Genomic DNA, 17,192 nt, shown 5'->3' on the forward strand with positions numbered 1-17,192 from the left:
TGTTTCCAAAGTTGTGGCAAAATGGCTTAAGGACAACAAAGTCAAGGTATTGGAGTGGCCATCACAAAACCCTGACCTCAATATAGACAATTTGTGGGCAGAACTGAAAAGGCGTGTGCGAGCAAGGAGGCCTACAAACCTGACTCAGTTACACCAGCTCTGTCAGGAGGAATGGGCCAAAATTCACCCAACTTATTGTGGGAAGCTTGTGGAAGGCTACCTGAAACGTTTGACCCAAGTTAAACAATTTAAAGGCAATGCTACCAAATACTAATTGAGTGTATGTAAAATTCTGACCCACTGGGAATGTGATGAGAGAAATAAAAGCTGAAATAAATCACTCTACTATTATTCTGACATTTCACATTCTTAAAATAAAGTGGTGATCTTAACTGACCTAAGATAGGAAATTCTTACTAGGATTAAATGTCAAGAATTGTTAAAAACTGAGTTTAAATGTATTTGGCTAAGGTGTATGTAAACTTCCGACTTCAAAATGTATCGCCATACAACTTATCTGTAACGTTAAATATTGTCACGTCCTGACCAGTAATAGGGGTTATTTGTTATTATAGTTTGGTCAGGACGTGGCAGGGGGTGTTTGTTTCATGTGGTTTGGGCTGTGTATTTAGGTAGAGGGGTATTCGTTTTATATGGTTCGGGGTGTGTGTGTATGTAGAGGTGTGTTGGATTTATGTGTTCCAGGGTTTTGGGTTTATGTTTTGTATTCTAGGATTTCTATGTGGTGTATTTCTTTGTTGGCCTGGTGTGGCTCTCAATCAGGAACAGCTGTACATCGTTGTTTCTGATTGAGAGTCCTACTTAAGGAGCTTGTTTTCTACCTGTCCCTTTGTGGGAGATTGTTTTTGCACTACTGTGTATAGCCTGTGAAACTGTCGTATTGTCGTTCTTTGTTTACTGTTTTTCGTGTTCACATATAAATAAAATAAAGATGAGCACGCAACTCGCTGCGCCTTGGTCTAATTCCTACGACACCCGTGACAAATATCCCAACCATACGGTGCATTCGGAGTATTTAGACCCCTTGACTTTTTCCACATTTTGTTACGTTACAGCCTTATTCTAAAATTAATTAAACACACAATACCCCATAATGACAAAGCAAAAACAGGTTTTTAGATTTTTTTGAAATGTTTAAAACAAATAAAACTGAAACATCACATTTACATAAGTATTCAGACCCTTTACTCAGTACTTTGTTTAAGCAGTTTTGGCAGCGATTACAGCCTTGAGTCTTCTTTGGTATGACGCTACAAGGTTGACACCTGTATTTGGGGAGTTTCTCCCATTCTTCTCTGCAAATCCTCTCAAGCTCTGTCAGGTTGGATGGGGAGCGTCGCTGCACTTGTCCCGAAGCCACTCCTGCGTTGTCTTGGCTGTGTGCTTAAGGTCATTATCCTGTTAAAAGGTGAACCTTCACCCAAGTCTGAGGTCCTGAGCACTCTGGAGCAGGTTTTCATCAAGGATCTCTTTGTACTTTGCGCTGTTTATCTTTCCCTCGATACGGACTTGTCTCCCAGTCCCTGCCGCTGAAAAACATCCCCACAGCATGATGCTGCCACCACCATGCTTCACTGTAGGGATGGTGCCAGGTTTCCTCCAAACTTGGTTTCGTCAGACCAAAGAATCTTGTTTCTCATGGTCTGAAAGTCCTTTAGGTGCCTTTTGGCAAACTCCAAGCGGGCTGTCATTTGCCTTTTACTGAGGAGTGGCTTCGTCTGGCCACGCTACCATAAAGGCCTGGTTGGTAGAGTGCTGCCAAGATGGTTGTCCTTCTCGAAGGTTCACCCATCTTCACAGAGGAACACTGGAGCTCTGCCAGAGTGACCATCGGATTCTTGGTCACCTCCTTGACCAAGCCCTTTTTGCAACCACCAAGGAAGAGTCTTGGTGGTTCCAAACTTCATCCATTTAAGAATGATGGAGGCCACTGTGTTCTTGGGGACCTTCAATGCAGCAGACATTTTTGTGGGACCTTATATAGACAGGTGTGTGCCTTTCCAAATCATGTCCAATTAATTTAATTTAACACAGGTGGACTCCAATCAAGTTGTAGAAACATCTCAAGGATGATCAATGGTAACAGGATGCACCTGAGCTCAATTTCCAGTGTGTGTGTAGATTGCTGAGGAATTGTTTTTCTTTAATCTATTTTAGAATAAGGCTGTAACGTTACAAAATCTGGAAAAAGTCAAGGGGTCTGAATACTTTCTGAAGGCACTGCATATCCCTCCAAACCACATCTCACGGCAGTACTCAGTGCCAAAATGGCCACTATTTGGTATTAGATTAAAATGTAATCTTATTTCATGCTGTAATAGTGGCATCATGCACCGCTGGACAAAGACAAGGAATCTAAGAGCCAAGAGCCACTAAGTCCAAAAACCACCTATTAGCTCCTGGGTCATTCCACCAATTAGGTGCCTTTTGAGTAAGTTAACTTGGTGAAAAAAATAAAATAAAACACATTCCGTCATAAAGAGCACAAAAAACTTTTTCCCATCTCAAAAATTACTGGAGTAAGTGCCTATTAAGCGCCAAATAAAGTAACAGGGTTGACCGTAACGGAGTTGACGATTTCATCTTAAATCAGCCATGAATCCTCTCGTGACAGGGGGAATGGAAGCTTGCCGGGCAGGGAGTTGCGATTGAACGCAAGCTTCACAAAAAAAGTTTCTAGTCTGTCTATCTATGGGTGACAGGGTTGACATGTTATGCTTGACGCACTCAGTTTTCCACCAAAAAAACTACAGAAAATGGCCAAGGAGTCGAACCAGCTGCTTTTACACTAAGATTTAACTATTAGATGTTCATGGATTCTTTTGAAAAAAATATTTAAAAATAAATAGTTTACCATATTAAAACGAGAGTTCAGTTCCTGTAACAGGATTGACCTTAAAATGATGGACAGGGTTTGTTTTTTTTATACCTTAAAATGAATCACTGATAACATGAAATAATCATCTTGAGAAATGATTTTGTCAAAGCAACAACTAGGGCTTTACAATGACAGTAAAACACTTGAGAAATGTTGGGGTTAAGTAGGTTCAAATCTTCCCAGAAGTCACAGAGAATGCAGAGGGACATGTCAAAATGCAGAATTTAGGCACTTTATCAAGTCTTTCTTCATTTAAAAAAACAGGTTTGTAGAATGTTTTTAGTGCTGTAAAATATATTAGAGGGCACTTAATTTAGTATAACAGGCTTTTAAAATTCAATATTTGGGCACAATTTCGACTTAAAATGTCAAAGGGATGCAAAAGGCACTCATTTCCCCCCTACCGGCTAGTGCCAAGGATAAGTCCTTTATGAGAGAAAATAAATAGTTTGCTGAGTGATAGGCTCTTGAAGGGATGACTGTCCCTCTTTAGCCACCATAGGACATGTGAAGTGCAGATAATGCAAATGCTTTGATGCTGCTATAGATTGGGAGGATTCCTCAATCCATTTCTCAATCCATTCCTGGTGGAACCCCAGAAGGTGCACAGGTGCACATTTTTGTTATAGCCCAGCATTAATAAACCTGATCTATCCGGTAACTGAGCATCAACCCTTTAGATGACCTGAATCAGGCGTGTTAGTGCTGGCGTGTTTCATGATGTTGACTTGGTTATCACTCAGAGGTGCCAGCCAGGCAGTGTCTGTCTCACCTGTGAGAGCCACTCCTCGTCCTCCTGTCCGCTGTGGTCTGACGTCAGGCTGTCGTAAGACTCGTGGCGCGTCACAGGACCCGGGCTTCCAGGGGGCACCACTGTGGACACAGAGAGAGGGAGATAGTGTTTGTTAGAGTGAGAGAGAGAAAGCGAGGGACAGACAGGGAGAGAGAGAAAGAGCTCAAGTTTTTCCTGTTGGCTTGTTTCTCTGACACTCAGTTAAGAGAGCAAAAGGGCATGTGTGTGCCTGAGTGTGTGAAGGAGCATGTGTAAGTGTGAGTGAGAGAGAACATGTGTACACACTCGTGTGTGTGTGTGTGTGTGTGAGCGAGCGTGCATGTGTGTGTGTGAGGCCCGTCAGCGGCACAGGCAGAGAGGCACCCAGACAGACAGAGTATTAACACGCTTGAATAAGCAGGCGTGGAGAATGAAGCTTAACGCGTAAAATCTGTCTTTTCTCCTGGCACCCCAGGGCCTAGCACCCCCCAGTCCGTGGTGAATTTGTTTAATGCAGGAATGACTAATAAAGTTGTTAAGTTCTCATCTGGAGCGCACAAGGCACTGCTGTCTCTTATGCCCCCTCTTTAGCCTTTTCTCTCCCTCGCTCTCTCACTTTCTCGCTGGGTCTCTCGTGCGTAGAGCAGGTGTAGGGAGGCTTCTCAAGGAGGTGTGCTTGTTGGTTTGACACCACACACACAGCGGCGCTGTAACAAATACCTCAACTGACACTCTTATACTGTGGAGAGGCTGCCCTTATTTTCCTAAAAGCTTGTAACACACTGCTCTCACCTGCTCTGGAGAGACGGGTCGCGTGAAGGTGTGTGTGGTTCCTAGCCAGATACTTATGTTGCTCTCTAACAAAACCTGCTTGTGTTACTTATTAAACAAAATTATTACTACCCCTCCCTCCTTCCTTCCTTCCTTCCTTCCACTCTCTCTCCCTCCTGCTCTACTCTTGCTCTCTGACCCTTGGGGGCAATAGCTGTTCCCTAATTAATTATTGATGCTTTGGAGCAGTTGCTGGCTGGCTCGGGTTACGGCGTTGTGGGGGGGTCCATTGGCCTGAGAGAGCCGGACGGACAGGCTCCTGAGTGGGGAGGCAGTGGTCATCCCCAAGGGCCAAGCACAGACAGACCTGTGTAGTCTGTGTGTGTGTGTGTGTGCGCGAATGCAGGGATATAGAGACAGACTGACCCCACCAAACAGTTACAGACATATCTACCAGAGGGAGTGGCTGGATAAATATATAGATAGATCAATAGACAGCCCTTGGGTCTGCTGCTTTTACGGTCATCACAGACTTTCTTAACCCTTTATACTCGCAGAAATTGGCCTATATGGACACGGCTAAATTGAAATGTTTCTTCCAGAAGAAATATGAAAAGCGTATGCATAAGCATGGTAGCAATTTAAAGGTAAGAGTTTAAAGATTATGGGAAAATTATTAGACCAAAGTTGAGGACAACAGTTCACCTGACAAGAATCCAAATCCAGACTAACTGGTGTCTCCAAGTGGTCACAGTTCCTAAGTCATTTCAATGTATTTTAATGACTCAAGGAAAAGTCTTCAACTATAAGATGTTGTTTTAAGCTCTCCTAGCTGTGACGTTGAGGAACTACAGCAAGCACACTTGTAGTTGTTGGGAACACAACCCTACATACCCGCCATCCCTTTCACAATTACTGTTGTTGTTTATGCAATCCAAAAGCCCATTATAAATCTGGGTCAGGTGGGCAAGCTTGTTCTGTTCCAACATGACTAGTTGTAAAATACCATCTTACAGCATTAGGCTTTCACAGGGCAATTCAGAGAAAAACAACATCATTTTGGTGTGCAGACAGCAGTCATGCATGCATTCAGGAAAACCATTTTTTCCCGTGCAGCAGATGGCTATACTGGTCCACTAATACACGACTATTAAAGGCCCACTACACTCCCTGTCTGAAACAGTGCACTATTTCATTAACGCAAGACGGCATATTTGCTTTAGTGATAGTTGATAGCAGAGACTACAATCTGAAGTGACTCAGGCGGAATAATATAACCATTACTATCAAGTAGAAAAATAACAAATGTATGTGTTTAGCAGGCAAATCTGATTGGTGTTATTCTGTGGAAAATACCCTGTTCTGGTAACACACCATCAAAAAACAAAAGTGATTTTTCAAATGTTCCTAAGCGATCTTAACGAGCCTGTGTCTCTGGGCTCTAAGAGGAAGTGGTGTAGTTCTGATCAGAGGAGAGACAGTGAGTGGTCTGGTCAAGGCCAGTAGCAGGAGGAAGTACAGGGGTGCATCCAAAATGGCACCCTATTCCCTATATAGTGAGTGCACTGGTCAAAAGTAGTGCACTATATCGGAATATGGTGTAATTTCAGACAGAGTTAGTTGTCTGGTGGATACCAGTAGCAGTAACAGCAGGTACAGTGAGTAGACCCAGAACAAAGCAGGGCCAGGTATTGATCAGGTCTGACTGATGACCTGATCTCTGGGGAGAGATAGGACTAATGATCTGAGGTGGTCTCTCTCTCACTGATTTGGGCAGCCCTTTTTGACAATTCGGCAGGCCAGTTGGGATAACGTCACTATCTGACAAGGCCGGCTTGTACAGTGCTTGTCTATGGCTGATCCTCCTTTCCCACTTTTTCTTTAACAAACAGCCCGACGGTAAAGACCAAACAGCCCGGCGGTAAAGACCAAACAGCCAGCCCGGCGGTAAAGACCAAACAGCCCGGCGGTAAAGACCAAACAGCCACCGGCGGTAAAGACCAAACAGCCCGGCGGTAAAGACCAAACAGCCCGGCGGTAAAGACCAAACAGCCCGGCGGTAAAGACCAAACAGCCAGCCCGGCGGTAAAGACCAAACAGCCCGGCGGTAAAGACCAAACAGCCAGCCCGGCGGTAAAGACCAAACAGCCAGCCCGGCGGTAAAGACCAAACAGCCCGGCGGTAAAGACCAAACAGCCAGCCCGGCGGTAAAGACCAAACAGCCAGCCCGGCGGTAAAGACCAAACAGCCAGCCCGGCGGTAAAGACCAAACAGCCAGCCCGGCGGTAAAGACCAAACAGCCCGGCGGTAAAGACCAAACAGCCCGGCGGTAAAGACCAAAACAGCCCGGCGGTAAAGACCAAACAGCCCGGCGGTAAAGACCAAACAGCCCGCCCGGCGGTAAAGACCAAACAGCCAGCCCGGCGGTAAAGACCAAACAGCCAGCCCGGGCGGTAAAGACCAAACAGCCAGCCCGGCGGTAAAGACCAAACAGCCAGCCCGGCGGTAAAGACCAAACAGCCCGGCGGTAAAGACCAAACAGCCAGCCCGGCGGTAAAGACCAAACAGCCCGGCGGTAAAGACCAAACAGCCCGGGCGGTAAAGACCAAACAGCCGGTAAAGACCAAACAGCCCGGCGGTAAAGACCAAACAGCCCGGGCGGTAAAGACCAAACAGCCAGCCCGGCGGTAAAGACCAAACAGCCAGCCCGGCGGTAAAGACCAAACAGCCAGCCCGGCGGTAAAGACCAAACAGCCCGGCGGTAAAGACCAAACAGCCCGGCGGTAAAGACCAAACAGCCAGCCCGGCGGTAAAGACCAAACAGCCAGCCCGGCGGTAAAGACCAAACAGCCCGGCGGTAAAGACCAAACAGCCCGGCGGTAAAGACCAAACAGCCATGGCGCGTCGTCATGGTAGAAGGCCCAGGAGACAGCCAGCCTCCACAGTTACTACATTATGAAAGGAATCTAGGGGCTAAACTTTATTTTAGTATTCGTATCTTTTATTATTTCTTATTGTTGTTGCATCAACTTCTACATACGACTAATAAAACTTGAAACTAGGGGGGAGGCCAGGGCCAAAAAGCACCAACACAGCCACCACTGAAGTGCCCAGCCTACTCAGAGGAGCCAGCCAGAAGATCAGGGAGGTAAATTATTCACGCCATGTTTGCCTCGGTGAAGTCTTGTGGTCGTGGAAGAGGTGTCTGAACACACAAGAAAGACAGCTATATGAATACAGCCCCCACGCTTCAAAGAAACAGCAAGGGGAAAATATGCCCTAAATCTCAAGAATGAATGCTGCAAATGAGGAAGGAAAAAAGCCTCACATTCGTCAATCGTGTGGTGGTGTTATTCTAAGGGATCCAACCGCAGGTTTAAATCTAGTCCCACACCTCAGGGCAACACAAATTGGCCCCATTTATTCACATTGGGCCTTTTAGAATGAAAAGGGTCTCTGTTTCTCCTAACTGGCTGGCTGAGCCATTCACAAAACAGTGACGATTCCCTGAGCCATCAAAGCTGGATGGAGACAGCATTTATGAGGCCAGCACGTCATCTTCATATCTCACTGTCTCTCTGTGTCGTGTGTCCATGTCTGTGAGTGTGTGTGTGTGTGTGTGTGTGTGTGTGTGTGTGTGTGTGTGTGTGTGTGTGTGTGTGTGTGTGTGTGTGTGTGTGTGTGTGTGTGTGTCTGTCTGTGAGTGTGTGTGTGTGTGTGTCTGTGAGTGTGTGTGTGTGTGTGTGTGTGTGTGTGTCTGTCTGTGAGTGTGTGCCCCTCTCTCTCTCTGTCTCTTATCATCCACAGCAGTGTAGTGGAGATGCTGTTTACCAGGCTGTGGCAGAGCAGAGCGGACCCAGAGCAGTGCTAGTGGGCTGGGCAGACGAACAGGTAGAGATAGTGACCATGAAGTGGCACCACCGCTGCTTTTATCACCAGCCTGCGAGGCTCCTCTCCGGCTGGACTGGCATGACCCTGAGCTCCATCCCTTCACAGCAACATGCATTTTTAATCACACCGGTCATCCAATATAGAGAGAGCAGTAGCTGTCAATCACACAACATGTAAACCCTCTAACCCCATACTCTAGCAGGTTGTGGAACCCAGGTCCCTGAATACACACTAATTTGCAGATCTAAAAAAGTTACCAGTGATTTATCATACCCCCCTGCCTCGCTCCCTCCCTCTCTCCATATTTCTCTTTGCGACCTCTATTTCATCTCCTCCATGTCTCTCAATTTCTCTGTCTTCTTCGCTTTCCTATCCCTTTCTCCTCCCGTCCCTCACTCCTTCTGCTTGTTGACGTTTGGGCTAGTATCTACTACGTAAACTAGACCCTGATAGTGTAGTTTGTATTGGAGCAGGGTGGAGAGCAGCAGCTTCTCCCTCCTTAAACTGTTCTTTACACACCACTGGAGAAGGCCAACAAGAGCCAACACAGTGTGTGTGTTCTGTTGTGTGGCTGAGCATCATGCATCCCCAGGTCAGATTGGCCCCCCCGGATCACTTCATCTCTGCCCAGCCATCCGCTGGCGAGCGGAGTGGACGCACAGTGTTGTGAAACAGAACGGGTGCAAAGCGGAGGAATGAAAGGTGGCACTCCGTGAGCCGTAGCAGCATGCAGGAAACGCCCGGGGGTGGAGCGGAGCAATGGGTAGAAGTACAAGACGGCAAATGAAGTAAGTGAATATTGTATTGACCTGGGTGTGTGAGCGCGAAAGGGTTGGTGCTGCTCGGCTGGCAGGAGGAACGGGGCGAGGGAGAGACAGACGAGGTGGGGCGGGCGGTGATATTTTGGACATCACTAATTGGAGATAAATGTGAGAGAGCACTGAGACTAAATCATCATGCCCTCTGCCTGGCCCATTATGCCCTCTGCCTGGCCCATTATGCCCTCTGCCTGGCCCATTATGGCCTCTGCCTGGCCCATTATGCCCTCTGCCTGGCCCATTATGCCCTCTGCCTGGCCCATTATGCCTTCTCACAGGACCGAGTCACACTAAACCCAGCACCGATGCCCGCTGCCGACCCGTCACACCAACTTCACTTCATCGCTCTGACACTAGAAAGGACTATTAGAACTCATCTGAGAAAATATCCTACCCGCTCAGCCCTGAGCACTGGGAGAATGTCTAACTCCAAAATGGCACCCTATTCCCTATAGTGCACTACTGTTGACCATAGGGCTCAGGTCAAAAGTAGTACACTAAGTAGGGAATAGGGTGCCATTTGGGAAGCACACAATTTAGCGTAGAATAGAGGAGACAAGCACACGGAATGAGAAGGGGATTTGCCCCAACGGCACTTCAATAGCTAATTACAGATTTATGTTTATGATTATGCAGCTAATGCAACAACGCACAGTTATAACAGAGGAGAAGTTAAATGTGTGGCCATCCGTGTACACTCTGCCCTCCAGAGTCGCCCTCCTCTTCCCTCTGCCATCTCCAGCCTCCACAGCCTGTCACTTATCAACCTGAAGTGCTTTGTGCTCTTTGTACTTGTTACTGAGTTAGGAGGAGTTTGGAGGCTGGCTAATCGGCTTCATTTGAATGAGTTGAGTGGAGTTGGTTGAGCTGTTAGCGTTGTCATGCTGACTTGTCCAGGAGGCAGACACAGCGACACACAGTGACAAAGACTTCATTGAAAGCACCGTACAGACGGAATGGAAGGGATGAAAAGCTGATCGTTTGTGTGATAAGAGATCTGAGGCCAGAGCACTACTCAGATGGACTGATGTCTGACCTCCACTGAGGGTTTTAAAAGGGGAGCAATGGAGGAGGACTGAAAGAGTCCTACTCTCAGTATGTAACCAATAAGAGGGTGAAGACAACCTCCCATAGAGAATAAACAGTAGGAATCAGTAGGCTTCAGCTCTGGCACCGGGCTAATGGCGCTTGGTGCACACACACGTACAGATAGTACACACACACAGTGTATAACACTTACATCCAGCCAGGAGGTACTGGTAACACTGCACCAGGTCAGAGGCCAGCACCAGAGGGTGGTTGGAGAGAAAGGGAGGCTGCAGCTCATTCCACAGTGGAGTCCTGTAACAACCAAACACAACACAGGAGAGAAACACACAGTCAATTATAGAGAACATCTCAGGATCTCTCCCAAATGGCACCCTATTCCCAATGTAGTGCACTATTTTATAAATCACATACATTACTGTATAACTGCATAATATATTACTGTATGTAAATCTTCATAACATGAACCACAGCTTAGCAGAGGGGGAAAAAACAGAGGGTGTGTGTGTGTGTGTGTGTGTGTGTGTGTGTGTGTGAGGAAGGGTCAGTTACCTGGCCAGGCTCCAGCAGGCCCGTGGACATGTGTTAGGAAGGGTCAGTTACCTGGCCAGACTCCAGCAGGCCCGTGGACATGTGTTAGGAAGGGTCAGTTACCTGGCCAGACTCCAGCAGGCCCGTGGACATGTGTTAGGAAGGGTCAGTTACCTGGCCAGACTCCAGCAGGCCCGTGGACATGTGTTAGGAAGGGTCAGTTACCTGGCCAGACTCCAGCAGGCCCGTGGACATGTGTTAGGAAGGGTCAGTTACCTGGCCAGACTCCAGCAGGCCCGTGGACATGTGTTAGGAAGGGTCAGTTACCTGGCCAGACTCCAGCAGGCCCGTGGACATGTGTTAGGAAGGGTCAGTTACCTGGCCAGGCTCCAGCAGGCCCGTGGACATGTGTTAGGAAGGGTCAGTTACCTGGCCAGACTCCAGCAGGCCCGTGGACATGTGTTAGGAAGGGTCAGTTACCTGGCCAGGCTCCAGCAGGCCCGTGGACATGTGTTAGGAAGGGTCAGTTACCTGGCCAGACTCCAGCAGGCCCGTGGACATGTGTTAGGAAGGGTCAGTTACCTGGCCAGACTCCAGCAGGCCCGTGGACATGTGTTAGGAAGGGTCAGTTACCTGGCCAGACTCCAGCAGGCCCGTGGACATGTGTTAGGAAGGGTCAGTTACCTGGCCAGACTCCAGCAGGCCCGTGGACATGTGTTAGGAAGGGTCAGTTACCTGGCCAGACTCCAGCAGGCCCGTGGACATGTGTTAGGAAGGGTCAGTTACCTGGCCAGACTCCAGCAGGCCCGTGGACATGTGTTAGGAAGGGTCAGTTACCGGTCCAGACTCCAGCAGGCCCGTGGACATGTGTTAGGAAGGGTCAGTTACCTGGCCAGACTCCAGCAGGCCCGTGGACATGTGTTAGGAAGGGTCAGTTACATGGCCAGGCTCCAGCAGGCCCGTGGACATGTGTTAGGAAGGGTCAGTTACCTGGCCAGACTCCAGCAGGCCCGTGGACATGTGTTAGGAAGGGTCAGTTACCTGGCCAGACTCCAGCAGGCCCGTGGACATGTGTTAGGAAGGGTCAGTTACCTGGCCAGACTCCAGCAGGCCCGTGGACATGTGTTAGGAAGGGTCAGTTACCTGGCCAGGCTCCAGCAGGCCCGTGGACATGTGTTAGGAAGGGTCAGTTACCTGGCCAGGCTCCAGCAGGCCCGTGGACATGTGTTAGGAAGGGTCAGTTACCTGGCCAGACTCCAGCAGGCCCGTGGACATGTGTTAGGAAGGGTCAGTTACCTGGCCAGACTCCAGCAGGCCCGTGGACATGTGTTAGGAAGGGTCAGTTACCTGGCCAGGCTCCAGCAGGCCCGTGGACATGTGTTAGGAAGGGTCAGTTACCTGGCCAGACTCCAGCAGGCCCGTGGACATGTGTTAGGAAGGGTCAGTTACCTGGCCAGGCTCCAGCAGGCCCGTGGACATGTGTTAGGAAGGGTCAGTTACCTGGCCAGGCTCCAGCAGGCCCGTGGACATGTGTTGAGCTCCAGGGGTGTGTCATCGCTGATCTTCTGGGCTGTGCTGATTGGCCGAGGCTCCAGGACGTGCTCCACTAGGGTGCCATAGCAACTGAGGATGTAGAGGGACTCCACCACTGACCGGCTGGACTGGTCTGAGGAACAGGGGAGGTCAACAGGTCAACATTACGGAGTAAGAGGAGCATGTTGTTGTGACATAGCTAAGTGTTTTGTCTACTTCGCCCAGCATCTCCCTGAGTGGGTTTGTACTTCCTTGACCTTAATATTGGGTCTACACAGGGGGCTAAGAGGGGTCAACACACAGATCCAAGTCAAATGGTATTTACGATTCTCACACAGATTTTAAACTTCTACATTTTGCCAAATGAAAACGAAATGAAAGTGTTTTAGCGTGATGGTGGTTTTGGGGGTAACAGCTAGGATACTAATGCACTAGTGGGATCTAATGAGAAACATAATGCTACAAAGCCAAAGCGACCCCTCCTCACCTTTCTCTCTCTTCATGTTGGGGTTGGTCATGTACCAGGAGCGTGAGGCAGCAAAGACAGCAGCCACACAGAACTCTCCTCCACTGGACTTACTGGGGGAGATCTGTGGGGGAGGCTTGGCTTTGCTGCAGGAGAAAGAGAGAAAGAGAGAGGGTGTGATTGGGTAGGAGAACACAGCCGAGGGGACATAGGGTACTCGTCTTGGAGAAAATAAAGGCTGGCAGTTTGAGTTGTTAGATGAACTAAAGCTGTAGTTAAAGAATGAGAGAATGATGCCCAATCTGGTTTGAGATATTAAAGTTCAAACACTGCCACATCTGTGAACAAAGAACAAGCCAAGCTTTTAATACAATTACATTTCATGCGATTTAACAAAATAAAGGAGATGAGCATGACTTAAAATGAAGTGCATTGATAGCAAAAAAATAGAAGACAAATCTTTTTTGCTCTGAATTGTCTCCAATTTCACTGTGCCGGTGTTTGAACAAATTATTTATGTATTGGTCTCTACTATTAAGCAAATTAAAAACATCATTAGACATAATACAGGATATTTTCTCCCTCATCCAATATAGGGTTCCTGCAGTCAGAACGGGATAACGTGGGTCTCTGTCTGTGTATTCCCATGCCAGTAGATCAGCTCTGTAGAGGATGTCTATGGTATTTTAAAGCCTGTGTCTGTGTATTCCCATGCCAGTAGACCAGCTCTGTAGAGGATGTCTATGGTATTTTAAAGCCTGTGTCTGTGTATTCCCATGCCAGTAGACCAGCTCTGTAGAGGATGTCTATGGTATTTTAAAGCCTGTGTCTGTGTATTCCCATGCCAGTAGACCAGCTCTGTAGAGGATGTCTATGGTATTTTAAAGCCTGTGTCTGTGTATTCCCATGCCAGTAGACCAGCTCTGTAGAGGATGTCTATGGTATTTTAAAGCCTGTGTCGTGTATTCCCATGCAGTAGATCAGCTCTGTAGAGGATGTCTATGGTATTTTAAAGCCTGTGTCTGTGTATTCCCATGCCAGTAGATCAGCTCTGTAGAGGATGTCTATGGTATTTTAAAGCCTGTGTCTGTGTATTCCCATGCCAGTAGACCAGCTCTGTAGAGGATGTCTATGGTATTTTAAAGCCTGTGTCTGTGTATTCCCATGCCAGTAGATCAGCTCTGTAGAGGATGTCTATGGTATTTTAAAGCCTGTGTCTGTGTATTCCCATGCCAGTAGACCAGCTCTGTAGAGGATGTCTATGGTATTTTAAAGCCTGTGTCTGTGTATTCCCATGCCAGTAGACCAGCTCTGTAGAGGATGTCTATGGTATTTTAAAGCCTGTGTCTGTGTATTCCCATGCCAGTAGACCAGCTCTGTAGAGGATGTCTATGGTATTTTAAAGCCTGTGTCTGTGTATTCCCATGCCAGTAGACCAGCTCTGTAGAGGATGTCTATGGTATTTTAAAGCCTGTGTCTGTGTATTCCCATGCCAGTAGATCAGCTCTGTAGAGGATGTCTATGGTATTTTAAAGCCTGTGTCTGTGTATTCCCATGCCAGTAGACCAGCTCGGAGAGAATTTACTGTGAGTTGTTGGATTATTCAGACATGTCAGGACCGTTTGGATGAAAGTGAATTCAGGAAAGGAAAGGTTCAGTATGGTGATAGGGCTGCATATGCTAGTGATGGGAGAAGAGTAGCTGAACAGCCTGGTATTACTGTCCAGCCCTATAACCAAGGTGGACAGCAAAACCCCCGGCCTGGTATTACTGTCCAGCCCTATAACCAAGGTGGACAGCAAAACCCCCGGCCTGGTATTACTGTCCAGCCCTATAACCAAGGTGGACAGCAAAACCCCCGGCCTGGTATTACTGTCCAGCCCTATAACCAAGGTGGACAGCAAAACCCCCGGCCTGGTATTACTGTCCAGCCCTATAACCAAGGTGGACAGCAAAACCCCCGGCCTGGTATTACTGGCCAGCCCTATAACCAAGGTGGACAGCAAAACCCCCGGCCTGGTATTACTGTCCAGCCCTATAACCAAGGTGGACAGCAAAACCCCCGGCCTGGTATTACTGTCCAGCCCTATAACCAAGGTGGACAGCAAAACCCCCGGCCTGGTATTACTGGCCAGCCCTATAACCAAGGTGGACAGCAAAACCCCCGGCCTGGTATTACTGGCCAGCCCTATAACCAAGGTGGACAGCAAAACCCCCGGCCTGGTATTACTGGCCAGCCCTATAACCAAGGTGGACAGCAAAATCCCCGGCCTGGTATTACTGTCCAGCCCTATAACCAAGGTGGACAGCAAAACCCCGGCCTGGTATTACTGTCCAGCCCTATAACCAAGGTGGACAGCAAAACCCCCGGCCTGGTATTACTGTCCAGCCCTATAACCAAGGTGGACAGCAAAACCCCCGGCCTGGTATTACTGTCCAGCCCTATAACCAAGGTGGACAGCAAAAACCCCCGGCCTGGTATTACTGTCCAGCCCTATAACCAAGGTGGACAGCAAAACCCCCGGCCTGGTATTACTGGCCAGCCCTATAACCAAGGTGGACAGCAAAACCCCCGGCCTGGTATTACTGGCCAGCCCTATAACCAAGGTGGACAGCAAAAACCCCGGCCTGGTATTACTGGCCAGCCCTATAACCAAGGTGGACAGCAAAACCCCCCGGCCTGGTATTACTGGCCAGCCCTATAACCAAGGTGGACAGCAAAACCCCGGCCTGGTATTACTGTCCAGCCCTATAACCAAGGTGGACAGCAAAACCCCCGGCCTGGTATTACTGTCCAGCCCTATAACCAAGGTGGACAGCAAAACCCCCGGCCTGGTATTACTGTCCAGCCCTATAACCAAGGTGGACAGCAAAACCCCCGGCCTGGTATTACTGGCCAGCCCTATAACCAAGGTGGACAGCAAAAACCCCCGGCCTGGTATTACTGTCCAGCCCTATAACCAAGGTGGACAGCAAAAACCCCCGGCCTGGTATTACTGTCCAGCCCTATAACCAAGGTGGACAGCAAAACCCCCGGCCTGGTATTACTGTCCAGCCCTATAACCAAGGTGGACAGCAAAACCCCCGGCCTGGTATTACTGTCCAGCCCTATAACCAAGGTGGACAGCAAAACCCCCGGCCTGGTATTACTGTCCAGCCCTATAACCAAGGTGGACAGCAAAACCCCCGGCCTGGTATTACTGTCCAGCCCTATAACCAAGGTGGACAGCAAAACCCCCGGCCTGGTATTACTGTCCAGCCCTATAACCAAGGTGGACAGCAAAACCCCCGGCCTGGTATTACTGTCCAGCCCTATAACCAAGGTGGACAGCAAAACCCCCGGCCTGGTATTACTGTCCAGCCCTATAACCAAGGTGGACAGCAAAACCCCCGGCCTGGTATTACTGTCCAGCCCTATAACCAAGGTGGACAGCAAAACCCCCGGCCTGGTATTACTGTCCAGCCCTATAACCAAGGTGGACAGCAAAACCCCCGGCCTGGTATTACTGTCCAGCCCTATAACCAAGGTGGACAGCAAAACCCCCGGCCTGGTATTAACAGCTGAACCCTGTAGAATGGATGGAGGCTGAAGGGCCTGACACACCAACACAGGAGAGGTTAACCTCTGATCTAACCAGAAAGACCTAATACATACACTCACGTCAGCTCGCTTGAATACACACAACCAACCATGCACACACACACACAAGATTTTGGAACATAAAATTCTCTATAATGAAATGTAATATTCAACAATTCACTTCTGATCAATTCCTCAAACATTTTCCATACCATCTACCCCAGTGGTTCTGTTGAATCCAGTGTGACGGCATACTGTCCAGTACTGGAACTCTCCTTGGCCTCACAGCCTCAACCTGACACACTGACACAGCCTGACACACTGACACACTGACACAGCCTGACACAGCCTGACACACTGACACAGCCTGACACAGCCTGACACACTGACACAGCCTGACACAGCCTGACACACTGACACAGCCTGACACACTGACACAGCCTGACACACTGACACAGCCTGACACACTGACACAGCCTGACACAGCCTGACACACTGACACAGCCTGACACACTGACACAGCCTGACACACTGACACAGCCTGACACACTAATACAGCCTGACACACTGACACAGCCTGACACACTGACACAGCCTGACACACTGACACAGCCTGACACACTGACACAGCCTGACACACTGACACACTGACACAGCCTGACACACTAACACAGCCTGACACACTGACACAGCCTGACACACTAACACAGCCTGACACACTGACACAGCCTGACACACTAACACAGCCTGACACACTAATACAGCCTGACACACTAACACAGCCTGACACACTAACAGGTGTTGAATGACCTGTTGTGGGCCTCAACTCTCCCTCCTCTTCCCTTATAACTGTCAGCAGCTGGTAAATGACTCACAGGAGGAGG

At 48.6% G+C, this 17,192-nt stretch overlaps 1 protein-coding gene across 8 annotated transcripts in view; it reads right to left on the minus strand.

The window, feature by feature from the left end:
- The window catches only part of LOC106612862 (BCAS3 microtubule associated cell migration factor), a 343,035-nt gene that overhangs the window by 212,575 nt on the left and 113,268 nt on the right, over nt 1-17,192 (minus strand). For all 8 annotated transcript variants that reach the window (XM_045724535.1, XM_045724534.1, XM_045724533.1 and 5 more), the window contains 4 exons: nt 12,750-12,874; nt 12,230-12,395; nt 10,392-10,492; nt 3,672-3,772 (listed from right to left, as the gene is read on the minus strand). In XM_045724535.1, coding sequence (XP_045580491.1) covers nt 3,672-3,772; nt 10,392-10,492; nt 12,230-12,395; nt 12,750-12,874 — 493 coding nt within the window. The remainder of the gene's footprint in view (nt 1-3,671; nt 3,773-10,391; nt 10,493-12,229; nt 12,396-12,749; nt 12,875-17,192) is intronic.

The sequence above is a fragment of the Salmo salar genome, chromosome ssa09, assembly GCF_905237065.1.
Source record: "Salmo salar chromosome ssa09, Ssal_v3.1, whole genome shotgun sequence".
In the NCBI taxonomy this organism is placed as follows: Eukaryota; Metazoa; Chordata; class Actinopteri; order Salmoniformes; family Salmonidae; genus Salmo; species Salmo salar.